The sequence below is a fragment of the Sphaeramia orbicularis genome, chromosome 3, assembly GCF_902148855.1.
Source record: "Sphaeramia orbicularis chromosome 3, fSphaOr1.1, whole genome shotgun sequence".
Taxonomy (NCBI): domain Eukaryota; kingdom Metazoa; phylum Chordata; class Actinopteri; order Kurtiformes; family Apogonidae; genus Sphaeramia; species Sphaeramia orbicularis.
In genome coordinates this window covers 52,745,711-52,763,993 of record NC_043959.1, presented here as the reverse complement: position 1 = coordinate 52,763,993, position 18,283 = coordinate 52,745,711, and the positions used below count along the sequence as shown (strand labels likewise).

Below are 18,283 nucleotides of genomic sequence, written 5' to 3'. Positions count from 1 at the left end.
TGTGGTCCACAAAAGCAGTCTGTTATGACCACATGAAACACCAAAAGAGGGCAGTAAGGTACAGTTTATTTCAGCTCCAAACACAGGCCTAGCTGTGAATTTAATGCACTAAAGGTTTTAAACAATATGTGATGAAGTCTAGGATGTTTGTGGAAAAAGGTGGCACTAGTAAGGACCACTTTTACGCACCATGCACCTATGGGTACAATAATATTCCATAGTCACAGATTGATGAATAATGAATATTCAAGTCATAAATGTAGGTTTTATGTGTATTTTTGTGGTGCAAATAGATGTTAGATTAACATCATAGTAAAATATGATGGATGATACAGTAAAGACAGCAGGAAAAACAAGAAGTGCACCGTAATTCCCTGGAGAATACAGAAATATTTCGCATTAGGCCTTGTAAACTGAGGCATGTCGGTGATGATAAAAAAAAAAAAAAAAAGCTGCAGAGAATGGAGAGGCAGAAAAACGCGCTGCTGTCGGCGTGGTTCCGGCTGGATTCGTTTTGCAGACTGTTTGGGAATACTTAAAACGGACTCAGATCCTACACAAGAATGTGCCTTTTTTTTTTTTTTTTTTTTTTTTTGGAGGGGCGGAGACAAGCTCGCTCCGCATCCATAGCGAGTAAAAGCGGCGTATAGGTCTGGATCACTGTACACTGTTAAGTTTACAATAGGAAACAACACGGTTCTCTCTCTTTCTCTCTCTCTCTCTCGGTTCTTGTGGGCCGTGATGGGTGGATTGCTTTTTCGGACGCAGAGAAGAGTCGCACAATCCTGGTAGGCATTTTTATTTTTTATTTTTGGGGTTCTGCAGAACAACCCAGAATCGTTGCTGTTTTAAGTGACACCGGGACTCGAACAAGTGACCCGCCTAACATAGTTTTACAAGTGCGACTATTCCGACAGAGACGCAACATTGGAACCAAGAAGAAATAGCGCAGGAAGGACAATAAACGGATACCAGGCTGGATTTCCTGTGCGTAATGTTAAAGCGCACCTAACGCTCCTGTTTCCCTGCGGGGTAGATATGAAAAGTGGACTGTCTGGTTTGTTTTCTCCATCCACTATTAGACTGCATGGAACAACGTGTGCTTTTTATAACATAATCTGCGCTGTGAGGTAAATCCACAAGGTTGTCACCGGTGGGCTTTTTTTTTTTTTTTTTTTTTTTTTTTTATATATATATATTATTTTATTTTATGTCCTAACGTGTCTCAGTGAAGAGTCCCAGCTTCATCATGAGGACCACCGAGGAGGGAGACGGATTTGACGGTGAGGCCTCCAACACTTCCATGATCTCCGGGGCCAGCAGTCCGTATCAGCCCACTACCGAGCCCGTCCACTCGCGGAATGTTTTAGGGGGGATAAGATGCGATGTGGAGTACCTTAAGTCATACTTCGGGATCTTAAAGGTGGTAGAAGTGGTAAGTTCCGGTACGATAGTGAAATAATGCAATGTTATTAAACAAATAAGCGCATGGAAGAGTGGCTGACAAATGGCGCACAATCAGTGGGCAACTACGCATTCTAGAACACGTGAAAAAAGCCTTAATTTTTTAACATTTTTTTTTATTTGTATCCGTTTAATATTCTCCATTTATGCCCCATCATTATAATAATTTTGCACGCATAATGTCCTGACACATTGTTGTATTGGTTGTCATCCTTACATGATGCATTTAAAGCATGCAGTAAATGTGTGTGCATTTGCAACAGGTAAAAACTGACTGTACCTGAATGCACCTGATGTTACCTGCCTGTTTGCTTTGGTGTTGAAGCTCTCACTTACTTTGGACTTACTTATTTTTGTTACATGTTAACCAGATATGTCAACTGTCAACTCTTTTTTTATGCTGTTTTTATCAGATTTTAATTTGTCTTTGTTTTTATGATGGTTGTATTTTGTTGTTCTTAGCCCGCTTTACACCCTGTGTTATCACTAGTTTTATTTACTTATTTAATCCCTTGTTTTATGTTTGGTGTACGGCACTTTGGCCAGCTGTAAAGTTCTTAAAGTGCATTATATATAAAGTTGGTATGGTATGGTATGGGGAAAAGAGGCCAGTGCAAAAGCAAAAAAGAGGGCTCCAAAAGCTCTGACACTTTCACCAGAGGAGGAAATATCTATTGAGCCAGAGTCATTCCTCTTGTTCTGCTGCCAAAAGGACTCAGACAAAGTCTTGTGCACTTACACACGTAGTGCAGTGTGTCCACAACAGGAAAACCATGCAGCTAAGGAAACTAGCAATTACCTCAAACAACATTTGTGGGTAGCACAGGCAAACTTGAAGTCCAGCAAGATAATTCTGCATAGTTTTCAGCTTGTGGGTACTTGTGGTGGTCTAGGAGAAGAGCGGATTCAGTTTGCAATAGCACACACCTGTGATGTTTACCTCTATGCATGTGGGAAGAGCAGATAGAAGCCCATCTGTTGTTAGTGTGGGTGAAGTTTGGAACAGCTGTAACCAAGGAGAAATCATATTCAGTCTTTCTTTTCCACAGAAAATCATATAATGTTGTCTGTGACTGGACTGATCACTCAAAGTGTATAAACAATATAATTTGTCATTATATTATATACTGTGCATAGTTGTTATGATTTTCAGTGACTAGTTAATAGTAGGAGTTCCACTTATGTAACATTATTCTGCCAGTGAAATGAACCCACAGTTAAACCGTGGTCTTGGGACTTCTTTTAAAAGCAGTCTCATGTAAACACAAGTAGGATGTGCATGCTGCAAAGGAACCCTTCGTAACAGTTCACATACTCTGTGAACATCGCAAAAAAAGTACATGTTATGATACACAACAAGTGGAGAAACACTCTTTGACAGTAAATATATTACAGATAGAGTATATGCGTCACAATAAAACCGTAGAGGTGAGATAAAAAACTACCTGTATAGATGATTTATCGGTTCTTTAATCTTATGTTTAAACTTTCTATTTGCTTTAATTGTTTGTACAGGTCTGACGCTGACTTTCTAGTTTGAGCCAGTTGTATTCCTCCTCCAAGGACAGGAGCAGTGAAAGTCATTCAATCTTTTATTCTGTAGTAAAGGAGAGAGGGCTTTACAGGCTCAATGCCAAACAGTAATAGCCTCATTGGCGTTCGTTTTTACAGCTCTGTCCTCTAATCATTTAACTTTGTTCCAGCGAAGGCCATGTCATCTTCTAGAGCAGATAAATGGGGAAGTAAAGGTGACTGCATATGATGTACTGGGCAAAACAGATATAGTGCAGGGCATCTGTGCAGTTTCAGTGCTATCTGTTAGCACGTCTGGGCCAAGATGTTGTTGTGACTGTTTTGTATTTTACTGTTGCTGTTAACAGCAAGTTGGCATCTGACTGAAGGATGCTGGTAGATCATCTGTCTACAGAGTAATGATTAGCATCAATGCTCAATGGACCTGTGCTTATGTAACTGTCATCATAGTGACTTGCATTCTCTTAAGATTTTTGCAGACAGAGGAATTTTAAGGGAAAACTTTGACTGATGTGTTAGAGACAGTCTTGCTAAATCTACATTTCTCACACATCCAGTGGTCTTTGTTTATACTTCCTCATGATTTTGCCAAGTAAACGTTTATTACAGTGTATGCGGTCCACACCCGGGCCTTGTTTGCACTGAGGGAGTCATTACAAACTGCCCTGACACTGACCCGTTGGCTGAGAAACGCTTATTTTCTCAGAGATCAGGGTGCAAAGTGCTAATAGGCTTGCATAGTTGTTTTCACACCAGAGGAATACAATGCATTACAATACACTAGCTTTTACAGAACCAGTCAGCTCCTTCTGTTGAGGAATTGATATGCAGGCTACTACTGACCATGCTGATCAGAAACTTGTCCCCAGAGGATGAAACCTGATCGAGGTGTGTCCACCCTGACTACAGGTTTTCCTTTGTCTCACTGCTGTGACTTGGTCAACAAAGGCCAATTCATATTCAACCTCCACTCACACAGTCCTTTACACTGACAGCAAGTCGATGCCTCTTAGAGCCATTTATCATCACCAATAAAATCCATTTTTACCATGAACCCTCAGAGACTTGTCTTCATTTGACATTTTCTGCTGCATAATAATTATCCTGCCATCATGTGCTAACTCACATTGACCTAATTCCTCAGCTATTCTAGGTAAATATTATTGCATGGTATTTTTTCAGTGTGGATGTTGTGTGATGAAGTTAACAGATGCTCCATATGTCAGAGAGCACTTCCATCTTTGAGAGAGATGCCATATGGTCCATTCTGTTTGGGTTTAAACATCACTTATTTAGTCCTTGTAGGGAGCCAAGACGAGAATGTGCATACAGTTTGTTTGGACACAGGTGTGCAGTTGCCTTAATACACCGGCGCTCACTTAGCTAATTCCCTGGGGAAAATATAACCTGTGCATACAGGAGAAGGCTGTGTGCTGGTGAGGCATATTCAGCAATTTAGTTATTTTTTAGTGCATATGTGTCCACTGAATTTGGAGTGCAACATAAGGTGGTTTAATCCTTGCAGCAAGTCCTCTTTTATTCTAAACTAGTTTTTGGTACACAACAGATGGTGTATAAGGAGGGGATCTGAGTTCAAGAGGACTTGAAAGGCAACTAATAATGTGCATAATCCCCAGGATAACAATGTGCCTGTATGTGGGAGAGAGAGAGGTGAAACTGAGACGGTTCCCGTGATCACTCTTTCATGCGTGCAGAATGAACAGGTTGCCGTGTAGCAGGTTGTGGAGAAGGTTGACAGAAAATCATTACTTACAAGATTATCCAGTATAGTGCATTGTGATCCCCTGCATCCTCTCCTGTGGCGGCCTGACACCTGCTACACAGGGACTTTGGGAGAGCAGCATGCTTTCTTCAAGAGACATGACATCATCTCTCAGCCCAAGCAGCCCTCCACTCTTATTTGGGTGTAGCCTCTTAGGTTGTGTTACAGTCACAGATGGACTACTCTCCAACTGCACACACTAATGAGGCTTCAGCAGCTGCATGAAAAGGCAACTTTCATCTTAATAGTAGGCTCAGCACATCTACACTCTTTTCCTCTGTCATTAATCATGTCACTGCTCTACTATATTTGTGCATGTCTGGAACTTCAAGTGTTTCCTATTAGTTGACGTCTAAGCCAAAAATGTGACAGTCTGTCACAAACAGTTGCGCATCGTCTACTGACAGTTCACAAGTACCAGACAACACCACTTTACATGTCACAAACAGTACACACTGTGCCTTATACTAGACACACAGGGCTGGCTGTTGAACAACCAGGAGGGATGGAAGAGAAGGAGGAGTCTTCTGCTTATGGGACTGTAGGTTATTTCCAGTTTTGTCTATCTCATCAGTGGAGCTAGATTAGGTTTCACTTTTCACTAAAGAATAATAAATTAGCTCAAACTTTTAGTCACAACTCAAATCTTTTCTTCAACAGAATATTCCTTATTAGGGAAAACCCATACTGTAGAATGGGTATAATGAAGTATACATATTTCCTATTCTGCCATTTATGTTTTTATTTTTCAGAGTTGAACTTTTGCTCCATAGTGAGTGTGATTATTCTAGTATAGTCTAGTGATTTTCCAGTTAACGCTAACTTCTTTACTGAGTCTTGTATGTATGCACACAGGGATGGTTCAGTTTGGTACAAGAGGCTGTAGAATGTAGAAGACACCGTCAGTATGACATTATTACATTGGAGAGATGAATTATGTGTATACCTGTTTATTGTCTGCTTTGATAAAACATAAAATTTTCATTATGTTTCATGTAATCTCATTTTTATAGGCCCACACACAAGTGCAGTTGTTAAATGTACAGAGGGGAGGTGACTACAGCTTATGTACCTTGCATGCGTCGGTTGATAGTCAAACTCCTTTGGCACAAATACAGAATGTTAAATACAAAGAGTTGAAACTGAATAGATCTGGCCTTCAATTATACGCCTTTCAGTAACAAGTACTTTTCACAGTTTAACATCCAGTCATCCTCCTACTCTTACAATATATTCTGTCAGCATTTAGCTCAAAATGTCAAAACAGACGTGCACACACAGACCAACCAGATTTAGTCTGAATACGTTTGCATTCAGCTGCTTCACATCAGTAAGATCACTTCTCTTGGTTCTGTTATGTCTCTGGTTCCTCTGGGCTCATTGGTAATCTGTATGTGGTTTTGTCTGAGTATTGATGGCAGTAGAACACCTAAATAGAGGAATTCTTCCCATACTGTGGTTTGTTGATGGATTCTGGCTGGATTCAGGCATCATCACAAGCAGCCAGGAGTGGAACTCATGAGATATGCTCATGGCCTCTGGTCTATTCATAGGACAATCGCTTCATCATCTGGGAAGTTTAGAATTTCAGTGCTAACAAACAATCACATTAAACTACAGATCTGAATTGACCCAAAATAGTTTTATGCTCAGGAGCTGAATAACCAGCAGGGAATTACTTTTTATGCATTTTTTACTGAAAGTAGAAGTCGAAACTGATCTCCATCATAAAAGCTGGATGTCTTGGACGGAAAAGGTGTTATTTTTGGACATACGTAATATTCATTCATGTTCATATTGCTTGTTTTGGCTGTGCTTAAATTTGCATTGTAAATTGCTTTAACTTCATGAATTTAAGGCTTTGGCTGATCAGATCCATCATTTAAAGGATGAAAGATTTCCCCTATTAGCTCTAATACAATACAGAGATCCTCAAACTTTATTTTATCCCACTACATATGCTTCACAACCTTAAAAACATTATATCAGTAGCTGATGAGTAGCTCTTTTGTATTATTTTTGGACTGTTATTCCCCTTTTATTAATGCACAATGGCTCTTCCTCTTACATCAGGTCCTGTCACTGATTGGATTCATCTGCATAGAGACTATCATGATGTGTTCACCTTGTGGAGGAGTCTATTTCTTTGAGTTTGTCAGCTGCAGTGCCTTTGTGGTGACAGGAGTACTCCTCCTGATATTCAGCCTCAACCTGCACACCAAGGTGCCCCATGTCAACTGGAGTCTCACGGTAAGAACAGAGTGAATGTAACATGTGTAGACTGAGTAACAACACTTTACTTGGAATTTGCAGATTGTAGTATTTTTGAGTGGTGTGCATGTTGTCTACCTTGTCAATACTGATGTTAGACACAAAAGTTGAATATTTGTTTTAGCTTGTATCATTGCATCTCAAGTGATCTTACCTGAATTTTATGTTTCCAGTACCGATGAATTTTTACAGATCAGTAAATTTCTTCCTTTTCTCAATGTGGCAATATTTTTTTCTTATGTAACCCTATTAAAAAGGCAAATGATGAATTTAAAAGCTTAAATTTATGCTGAATCTTCTGTAATACTTTTATTCTAGCACAAAAAATGGTAAAAGATACAGCATATATGACAGCATTCTCATCAGTCCTAGCTGTAGCTTGGCTATAGTGATAGTGTTACTTATGCACATCGTAGAATGCTATGAAACTAAATAAAAATGATGAAAATGGTAAACACAAGATGCATAACAGTCACTTTGCAGGCGTATTAACATGCAGACACAATAGCCACAGCTTAACAATACTCTATATTTAATACTCTATATTTAGTTATATAGATTCTAATTCTACAGGGTGGGGAAGCAAAATTTACAATATTTGAAGCAGGGATTGAAAGACAGTGTATGACCAATTAGTTTATTGAAAGTCATGAGAATTTATTTGCCACAAGAAAACTGACATAATAGAAAATGTTTTATTCTATGTGTCCTCCTTCTTTCTCAATAACTGCCTTCACACGCTTCCTGAAACTTGCGCAAGTGTTCCTCAAATGTTCGGGTGACAACTTCTCCCATTCTTCTTTAATAGTATCTTCCAGACTTTCTTGTAATAGTTTTGCTCATAGTCATTCTCTTCTTTCCATTATAAACAGTCTTTATGGACACTCCAACTATTTTTGAAATCTCCTTTGGTGTGACGAGTGCATTCAGCAAATCACACACTCTTTGACGTTTGCTTTCCTGATTACTCATATGGGCAAAAGTTTCTGAAAAGGTATGGATAATAGTGTTAGGTATGATTATGACATCAATATATGTTTGGTTTCAAAACAATTGACGTAGTGCCTGCTGAGAAAAAACAACTAAATGCTCATTGTAAATTTTGCTTCCCCACCCTGTATATTTAGAGTTGGATGTTATGTTTTTACTTCAACAAACAGAAACATCTATGGACGCTTAAAACTTTTACGATAAACTCTATCATCAGTCTGTTTACACTTGTTACACTTTCATAATCTTATTGTCACACTTCTTGTTACAAATGTCCTGGTAACAAACTATAAACACATCACTTTAAGCTGTATTAGAGCAGATATTTTTAAATGTATTTTCTTGTCTGAATTGTTATGAGAGTTGGAGAATGGAAGGAGAATGGAACTTGGGAGGCCTTAGTTTTAGTGTTGCTCACAGGGATATGCATCGTCAGCTGTAAGCAAATGAGCTGGTGGGTGATCTCTGGGAGAAACTGGGCTGAATTTGCCTACATACGCACGTTGGTGTGTTCTGAGCTGCAGCACAGTATCGTTTGCAGAAAGGAGTGGAAAAAACAGCTTTTAACTGTATTTCCAGAGGCCACACAGCTTACATATAAAGCAATGGATGTTAAGCCAGATGTCCAAATCCAACCATAGCTATCAGATTCCTGTATCCATGGTACAGTATTCTCCCTCAAACATGAAGAAAGGGCGTGCCTTCAGTTTCTACTTCAGGCAAAATGCCACTAAGTAAAACTTTTTTTTGCAGTCTCAGAGAAGCCAGAACCAATTTAGGAGTGCTGATCTAGGAAACTTCACCAGGTACTCAGCACATCCTCATAATCTGTCTGTTCTAAAGCGCTCTGTCTCTCTTTATCCTTTCTCTCAGCTTTGCAGGCTGATTAATTTTTGTGTTAGGTAAGAATTGGTACATATATTGTGTGCTTGTGTTCTTGCACAGATATGTGGTTGTGAGTTGCATTAGATAAGGTTTCATACAATGCAAAAGTATTATGCACATTCATGTTATTATACTTTATGTAAAAAAAAAAAAAAGAATATCTAACAAAGGAAAACTGAAGGAATTTATACAATTATGGGAACCATATATGAACATTATAGTATCTGGAAAATAGGGGCATAGCATCAAAATTATTCCTGTTTTATTTTTTTTTATTATTATTACTGTTGTATTTTAATTTTATTTTTCCGTATGTGTATATATGTTTATAAGAACATATGTATATGTATGTTATTTAAGTATACATATATAAATGTCATTTAGTGTAAGTCTGCCTGGTGTGAATGTTTGTGTGTATGGGTGTTTGTGTTGTTTTGATTCATGTTCTTTATGTATATTATTACACTGCCCCCTGAAGGGGAGGCAAGGGTTATTGTTTTTGGTTCCGTTTGCTTGTTTCTTTGATTCTTTGTTTGTTAGTACTCTAGCAGCAAAACTATTGGTTGAATTCATACCAGATTGGGTTTATAGATTGCCAGTGACCCAGAATAGATGTCATTACATTTTGGGAAAAGAAGGTCAAAGTTCAAATTATTTATGAATTTTTAAAACTTTTTTTTTGTCCCATTTACTTATGGGCAAAATTTCAAATGTCTATAAAAGCATCAATTTTGTTTCAATTTACTTCAAACTTGACACATATATAGAGGCAACTGATATGCTGACATCAGCACACGCATGGACATGATGATGTCAGCTGGATAAATGCCAAAATAAGCTACAATACGTGCGAGGGGCGGGGTTTGTTGTGCCTGGCACCACTTGTTATTTACTTTTTTTGTTTACCTTTCATTATAAAACTTGAAAACCCATAAAAATATTGTGGAAAAAAAAAAAGAATATGTTATTCTAGTCACAATCTCCCCTGTGTCTCAACTCAAGTAGCTAATAAGCCCATGCTGCCTGGTGGCACTCCAAAGTGTAGGCTGTACCCCACGCTGTTTATGTCTATCAAGTTCAAAGCTGCTCCATTCACATCAGGCCTCTGGGAATTTCACCATGAGTAAGCATTTTCGGAGAGTTAACCAACTGTTAACCCTTCTGCTGCCTTTTTCCACAATCTGTCTGTGCCTCCAGTCCTCTGTGAAACAGTTTCAACAGTTTTCTAATGCAGCGGAGAGTTTGGCGGAGGGTTTTGATCATACAATTACATGCTACGTGAGCCTTCTCTGATGACTTTGGCAGGGAAGCAGGAGGGAAACACAAAACTTGCCCCCCCCCCCCAACATTCATTCGCTTTCCATGTTGGAGCTTGGTGGAAAGCAATTTGGTGGCTTCTTGCGAATTCGTTGAGCTTCAGGAATCGATTTGTGTGAGTTGTTTTTGCAGATAGAGTTGTGTCACCTTGTGCAGATTTGAGGTACAAACATTTAAAGACATTAGTGAGTTAGTGAGCCCAATAAAGGCCGAGAGAACGACCACGGTGACCTCTTGACCTGTCACATTAAACTCTTAAGTGTCAGTGCATTTGTTTAGGACTAGTATGTACTGAAATGGTCTTTTAACGGAAGGTAATGTTTCATGTTAACAGGGTGGTTTTATGTAATCAGTGCAGAATTAGATGAACTATAGAGAATTATGTGCGGTATCTGGCTCTGCATGTGTGTATAAAAGCCGTCTTGATGCTTTGATGTTATTCCACCAGTAATGATCTGCATTTCCCTGCTGAATCCACACACTGCACAGAGTTGTGGTTATTATTAGATATAGTCATTAATCTATCATCAGTTCAGACCAGAGACCACTTTACTCATGTTGTATTTACATTAACTACAAGTGCTGTCCAATAAAAGCTTTCTTGGTTTTGACAGCTGAAGTCTGCCACCCAAGCAGACAAAAGACATAAAAACCTGCCTACTGTCTTTTTTTTTCCTGTTTTGTTCCTTCTTTTTCTTTTTTCCTTTTATTTTTTCATCACTAGATTTGACAGTTGGAACATTGTTTTTCCTCACATGAAGATCTCTGGTCGTGTGTAACTACTGTTGTCAGGAAGATTTCATAAAGTTCCAATGAATCCTCTAAGGTTTCCGTCGTGAGTATTTCTAGGTTCTAATTCAAGAGCACAAAAAAAAAAAAAAAAAAATAGATACCACTTGGATCATCTTCTGTTTGTGTAGTATTGAGCACATTTTAAGAATCATATTAGCAGCATGCCAGAGAAACAGGAGACCGTAAAAGAATGACACAAAGCAGTAAAAATCCAGAGAGCCAGTGGTTTGCTCCAGTCTGTGCTTATGTTATTTAAGGTTTTACAGAGTGCTGGCCTGGTTAAAAAGTGGAATGTGGTAAAGAGTAAAGTGAGGGTCAGATGCAGTGAACTGACTCGATCTTTTCTTTTTGGCATAAGAGAACAGGACATTGGATTGTGAATAGGTTGTATATCCTGTTAAACCAGTTAGGCAACATAGACAGAGGCTGGAAGTGTGTGACTAATGCTTTCAGTGTACACATCTGAGTGTTTGTTAGATATACTGTCAGCGGGTGGAGTTGTGATTATGCTTAAAGTTTACTTTGTTACTGTACCCTTTGCTAGTTAGTATTAAGCGCTGTGGTTACATTTTGTGTTACTGATTAAACCCTAGGATCAGTGGTGAATTATCACAGCTTACACACCCTGCTGAGTTGTTGCCTTCCACTGTGTACACTTGTGTATATGTGTATCTGTTTCAGTGTTTGTGACATCGCCGTTCTGAGCTCGTGTGTCATATGAGAGGTCATGTCTCCAATTATTACAATCATGCATCCAATCACGAGGGTCTAACCCCATTCATGCTGAGCACTTCATTATTAACCCTTCCCTTACTGTGTGAGCTGCTGAAAACAGGAGAGTAAAGCATCAAAGGGAAGTCTGTCTCTGCTTCCTCTTCTGGTGTGTAAAGAGGGGGGAAGGGTGTATGTGTGTTTTTGTGTAATATGAGGTCCAAGGTGGCTTTTAACTATGTGTTGTTGGCTTCTTTGACCTCCTGTGGATGCAGTTCAGCTAGATGGAAAAGTGTGATAAACTCATTAAAAGCCTAATATTTCTATTAAAAAGTATATGTTTTTCTTGTGTTTAGCTACTGTTATAGATAGATAGATAGATAGATAGATAGATAGATAGATAGATAGATAGATAGATAGATAGATACATACATACATACATACATACATACATACATACATACATACATACATACATACATACATACATACATACATAGATGATTAGATAGATAGATAGATAGATAGATAGATAGATAGATAGATAGATAGATAGATAGATAGATAGATAGATAGATAGATAGATAGATAGATACATACATACATACATACATACATACATACATACATACATACATACATACATACATACATACACAGACAGACAGATGATTAGATAGACAGACAGACAGACAGACACATACATACATACATACATACATACATAGATGAATAGATAGACAGACAGACAGACACATAGATAGATAGATAGATAGATAGATAGATAGATAGATAGACAGACAGACAGACAGACAGACAGACAGACAGACAGACAGACAGACAGACACATAGATAGATAGATAGATAGATAGATAGATAGATAGATAGATAGATAGATAGATAGATAGATAGATAGATAGATAGATAGATAGATAGATAGATAGATAGATAGATAGATAGATAGATAGATAGATAGACAGACAGACAGACATAATTAGATAGACAGACAGACACATACAGTACAGGCCAAAAGTTTGGACACACCTTCTCATTCTTCGCATTTTCTTTATTTTCATGACTATTTACATTGTAGATTCTCACTGAAGGCATCAAAACTATGAATGAACACATGTGGAATTATGTACTTAACAAAAAAGTGTGAAATAACTGAAAACATCTCTTATATTCTAGTTTCTTCAAAGTAGCCACCCTTAGCTCTGATGACTGCCTTGCACACCCTTGGCATTCTCTTGATGAGCATCAAGAGGTAGTCACCTGAAATGGTTTTCACTTCATAGCTGTGCCTTGTCAGGGTTACTTAGTGGAATTTCTTGCCTTATTGATGGGGTTGGGACCATCAGTTGTGTTGTGTGCTAAGTAGCTAAGTAAAGACAAACGAGTGGCCATCATTACTTTAAGAAATGAAGGTCAGTCAGTCTAGAAAATTTCAAAAACTTTGAATGTGTCCCCAAGTGCAGTCGCAAAAACCATCAAGCGCTCCAACGAAACTGGCTCACATGAGGACCGCCCCAGGAAAGGAAGACCAAGAGTCACCTCTGATGCTGAAGATAAGTTCATCTGAGTCACCAGCCTCAGAAATCGCAAATTAACAGCAGCTCAGATTAGAGACCAGATGAATACCACACAGAGCTCTAGCAGCAGACACATCTCTACAACAACTGTTAAGAGGAGACTGCATGAATCAGGCCTTCATGGTCAAATAGCTGCTAGGAAACCACTGCTCAGGAGAGGCAACAAACAGAAGAGATTTATTTGGGCCAAGAAACCCAAGGAATGGACATTAGACCAGTGGAAATCTGTGCTTTGGTCTGATGAGTCCAAATTTGAGATCTTTGGATCCAACCGCCGTGTCTTTGTGCGACGCAGAAAAGGTGAACGGATGGATGCTACATGCCTGGTTCCCACCGTGAAGCATGGAGGGGGAGGTGTGATGGTGTGGGGGTGCTTTGCTGGTGACGCTGTTGGGGATTTATTCAAGACTGAAGGCAACCTGAATCAGCATGGCTACCACAGCATCCTGAAGTGACATGCCATTCCATCCGGTTTGCGTTTAGTTGGACCATCATTTATGTTTCAACAGGACAATGACCCCAAACACACCTCCAGGCTGTGTGAGGGATATTTGACCAAGAAGGAGAGTGATGGAGTGCTGCGCCAGATGACCTGGCCTCCACAGTCACCGGACCTGAACCCAATCGAGATGGTTTGGGGTGAGCTGGACCGCAGAGTGAAGGCAAAAGGGCCAACAAGTGCTAAGCATCTGTGGGAACTTCTTCAAGACTGTTAGGAAACCATTTCAGGTGACTACCTCTTGAAGCTCATCAAGAGAATGCCAAGAGTGTGCAAAACAGTCATTAGAGCTAAGGGTGGCTACTTTGAAGAAACTAGAACATAAGATATGTTTTCAGTTATTTCACACTTTTTTGTTAAGTACATAATTCCACATGTGTTCATTCATAGTTTTGATGCCTTCAGTGAGAATCTACAATGAAAATAGTCATGAAAATAAAGAAAATGCAAAGAATGAGAAGGTGTGTCCAAACTTTTGGCCTGTACTGTACATAGATAGATAGAAAGAAAGAAAGAAAGAAAGAAAGAAGAAAGAAAGAAAGAAAGAAAGAAAGAAAGAAAGAAAGAAAGAAAGAAAGAAAGAAAGAAAGAAAGAAAGAAAGAAAGAACTGGAAAATTGTGGTGCAGTAGCAGCATGACAAAACAGTAAAAATAGAATTCAAAAGAAAACACACTATACATAATAAAATAGAGATATAAAAACAGAACTGGTAAAGTCTGAACAGTAAGGTGCAACAACAAAATGTAATGTGCGAAGTACATTTTTTTGGAATTTTTTAGTAAGGAACAGGTTTATAAATAACATTAAAGTGTATAGTGGAAATATGTTTATGACTGGAGTTTTAAAGTCAGACAGAGGCATTAGTAATAAAAAAAAGGTCAAATGTATACAGCTGCAGCTCTCTGCATATGTAAAAACCACAACAAAAACACATCGAGCTGATATTGTACTCAGTTTACCTTTGTGTTTGTGTCCCTGTAGGACCTGGTGAACACCGCCGCCAGCACCTTCTTCTTCTTCTTGTCGTCTCTTGTGTTGGCCTTTATTAATCACAAAACTGGAGCTGAAATAGCAGCAGTGGTGAGTAGTCAGAAGTAGGCCTGTCACAGCTATTACATAACCGCTTCATCACACTTAATTTGAGCTAACCGTAATTACGCTTACATAATTGTGTCCACTCAAAAACAGGTGCATGAAGGCAACACAAACCCACTCTTTTACATGTTTTTGTTTTAGATCTATTAATGTTTTTAGATCATTATTGTGCCCATTTGTTTCTATTTACAGTCATTATTAGTTTTTTTTTTTTGTACATTTCAGTCACAGGCTTCCATATTCAACATAAATAACTCAAATGTATTATTTAATGTATAATTTAGGTATATATTTATGTCAGCTCTATCTTGTGTGCCTCGTCCTTAGGTGTTTCTAATTAAACTATCATTAAGCTCATACTATACCAGAGATAAAGTTAATCACATGCTATTTTATTCATTATCATGGCAGCCTTAGTAGAACCAATCTGATAGCTGAATTATCCAACTATTATAGCAATTATAGCTCCAGATGCTCATATTTGTCATCACTGTGTCAAATACTGATGTGTGAGTTACCATATTTACCCTGAATACATATTACACTGTAGCCCATGAAGTTGGAATATAATATTTGTATCTCTTCTTTTGAAATTAATGTCACAATGTTATTTATTCTTGACAGATAAAGTGTAACTGGGACTCAGTATGTAATCCACGCACTTGGTCAAAGGTGATTACTGATGTGTGTAAATGGGAATAAAAAGAGAAATGTGTCTGAAAGCAAAATTATTCCAACTTTATGGGCAACAGTGTATTATTGGTTATCTTAACCCATAAAGACCCGGTGTTACTTCTGTGGCAGCTCCAAAATATTTTTTCTCTATATTTAACTATTCTTAAGTGATTTATCACAATTTATTATGACATAATCCTCTGTATTTTGCTTTTTTTTCAGTGAACCTCATGTATTTTCCTATATTTAAGTTACTGATCATGTAGCTGTTCACAAAAGCTCAGATTAAAGTTGAGGGTTATTATATCAAAAACAGAGAAAACTGAAGAAAATGTGACTTTTTTCAGTAAAATCTATCATTAATTGAACATAAAACAAATGTCTCCATCCACTGTCATTGATCCAACTCCATTGGTTTTACTGATGAATCAGTGTTGTTGAGGATGATGGTGTTTTTATGTTCACTACGGAGCCTCTGAATGTCCAAATGTGTCATATGTGATGACCATGAAAGAATGACAAACTGTATTTTATACCACTTAGTTTGATGTATTGATAGGATTGCTTCGATTCAATTCAATTTTGTTTGTAGAGCCCGATATCACAACAAGGTTGCCTCACAGGGCGTTACAGAATTTGTTGAATATGAACAGTCAAATGAACAGATTAGTGGATCAACCGTTATTAAACATTTTATATCAGTAGATGGTTTTATTTGGCTGTTTGGGTTTTTATGGGTTAAACAAATTTTTGTCTCCGAGTCTGTTTTCACTTTGGTACATGTAATCATTTGTGTCTAAAGTCATTGGTCTGATAAGAAGGACTCGTGAGGAAATGTGTGTCCTGGCAACATTTACCTCTTTGGTTCACATTCAAAGTCAGACATTGTTTTACTTCTTCCTGTTTCTTGTATGCAGATCTTTGGCTTCCTGGTGACAGGTGTGTATGGCCTCAACACCTTCCTGGCGGTACGGAGGTGGCGCCGTGGCATCGGTTGTCAGGGGGCAGCTCAGACAAGCGAATACATGCGAGCACGCACAGCATCTCGTGGGGAAGTGGAGGCACGGCCTGAGCTCGCATAAGCGCTGGAAGGCAATCAGACGGACTAAAGGAAGCCACACTACAGGCAGCTGGCTTAGAGGTTTACTCCTCTACCCTCTGAACAGTGTTGTATTTAGTTCTTGGGCATGGACAGCCTCCTCAAGCTCACCACAGACTTCCCATCACTTCAGCCGTGCTTTGGACCTGTCCAACCACTGAATAAACTGACATTTCATAGCCCCAGATGTGCTCTATATGGACCTTTTTTTCACCGGGGATTCTGTCTGGCTGCAGTGAGTTCAGATTGGATTGAGTAGAAATCTTCATATCTTTATAAATCGGTGTGAAGGATGACGTCCATGAAGAGCCAAAGACAGGCTGAACCAGGTGTCGACGTTTTGTTTTACTGTGAATGAAACTGAGTAGTAGAAGGTCAGCTTTTTGTACGCTTTATTTGCGCTGTTTGTTAAGCCTGTGGTCAAAATGTGATCATGGATCCAGGAATCCACTGGAACAGCAAAAAAAAACAAAAAAAAAAACCACCCTGCAGTATAACAGTGGCACCCTGACTGTACTGTTTTGTCTTCGATACTGACATTAGCCTTCTTCTTATGAGCAAGGCTGACACTAGATATTTTATGCTTAAGACTACACACTTGCTGACATACTGCACATTTTGCTTCAAGCGTTACATTACAAATACCTTTAATTGGTGACTTTCATTAACTATAACACTATTGCCACCAGCAGTTACACAGTAATAAGACACAGGGTATTTGTTCACTGCAATAAAAACAGGCAGTGTGATAAAAGGTAGAAATAATTGAAATGATTTAATGAGTAAATGATTTATTTCTGCTTCTTCAACACAGCTGCTTTCAACCATTACAAGTGCATGGGATCATGTTTTTGTTTATCCCACGTTGTATGTAATCTAACTCCTCAATATTCGCCTTTAAATTTGCTTCTAACACTGAGTGAAAACAAGAAAATATAAGAATATGTTAAGGCAATTAATATCTTGTTAATTTGCACACGGAAATTCTTTAGGTAACACAGTAACGGTACATTACTGAGATGATTAATTTTGAGACACTTACTAAAGATTAATGCCTTTTACTTATATGTAGATATATGTATACTGTATCTCAGGAATTGACTGCTTCCCACTTTGATTCTTTGAGTCTTGTTATGAAATCACAGGTGCCTGGACCACAAAGCTGTTCCCCTCAATGCCTTTTTAAGGATTAGACATATTAGAATTATCACAGAGCATGAAACAGATAATATGTTTAAGCTAAATCCAAATTAATTAATGAAAAAGCATTGAGTGAAGGTAGGAACATTAGGTGGAAAGACATTAAGCATCATTGTCACTGCTTTAACGGTTTAGTCTGTATATTAATCGTCAAAATACTGTGCATCATAGATAATAAAACTGCGTTCTTCTACACTGCAGCTGCTTGGAAAATGGTTCATCAATCCTCATTTTTACAGGCGCTGCACTTGGCATGCAAAGATTTTACAAAAAGAAAAATCTCATATCTGCTTCATATGGAGGAGAAGGAATTTCTGTCTTAATTTTACATATTTCCTATGTATCAAAATCTTCCCTAAAGTTACTTTTTGTCTTC

At 38.3% G+C, this 18,283-nt stretch overlaps 1 protein-coding gene across 2 annotated transcripts; it reads left to right on the top strand.

Moving 5' to 3' along the window:
- The first annotated feature begins 617 nt into the window (after window positions 1-617).
- On the top strand, window positions 618-17,176 carry cmtm4 (CKLF-like MARVEL transmembrane domain containing 4). Of its 2 annotated transcripts, none has more exons than XM_030127654.1 (5): window positions 618-1,130; window positions 1,235-1,435; window positions 6,854-7,030; window positions 14,820-14,918; window positions 16,526-17,176. In XM_030127654.1, the coding sequence occupies exons 2-5, from the start codon at window positions 1,250-1,252 to the stop codon at window positions 16,688-16,690; spliced, it is 627 nt and encodes a 208-aa protein (XP_029983514.1). In that variant the 5' UTR covers window positions 618-1,130; window positions 1,235-1,249; the 3' UTR covers window positions 16,691-17,176. The 2 variants fall into 2 exon arrangements, with proteins under 2 accessions (XP_029983514.1, XP_029983505.1); XM_030127645.1 differs by having other exon boundaries at window positions 619-1,130; window positions 1,230-1,435.
- Window positions 17,177-18,283: the final 1,107 nt, after the last annotated feature.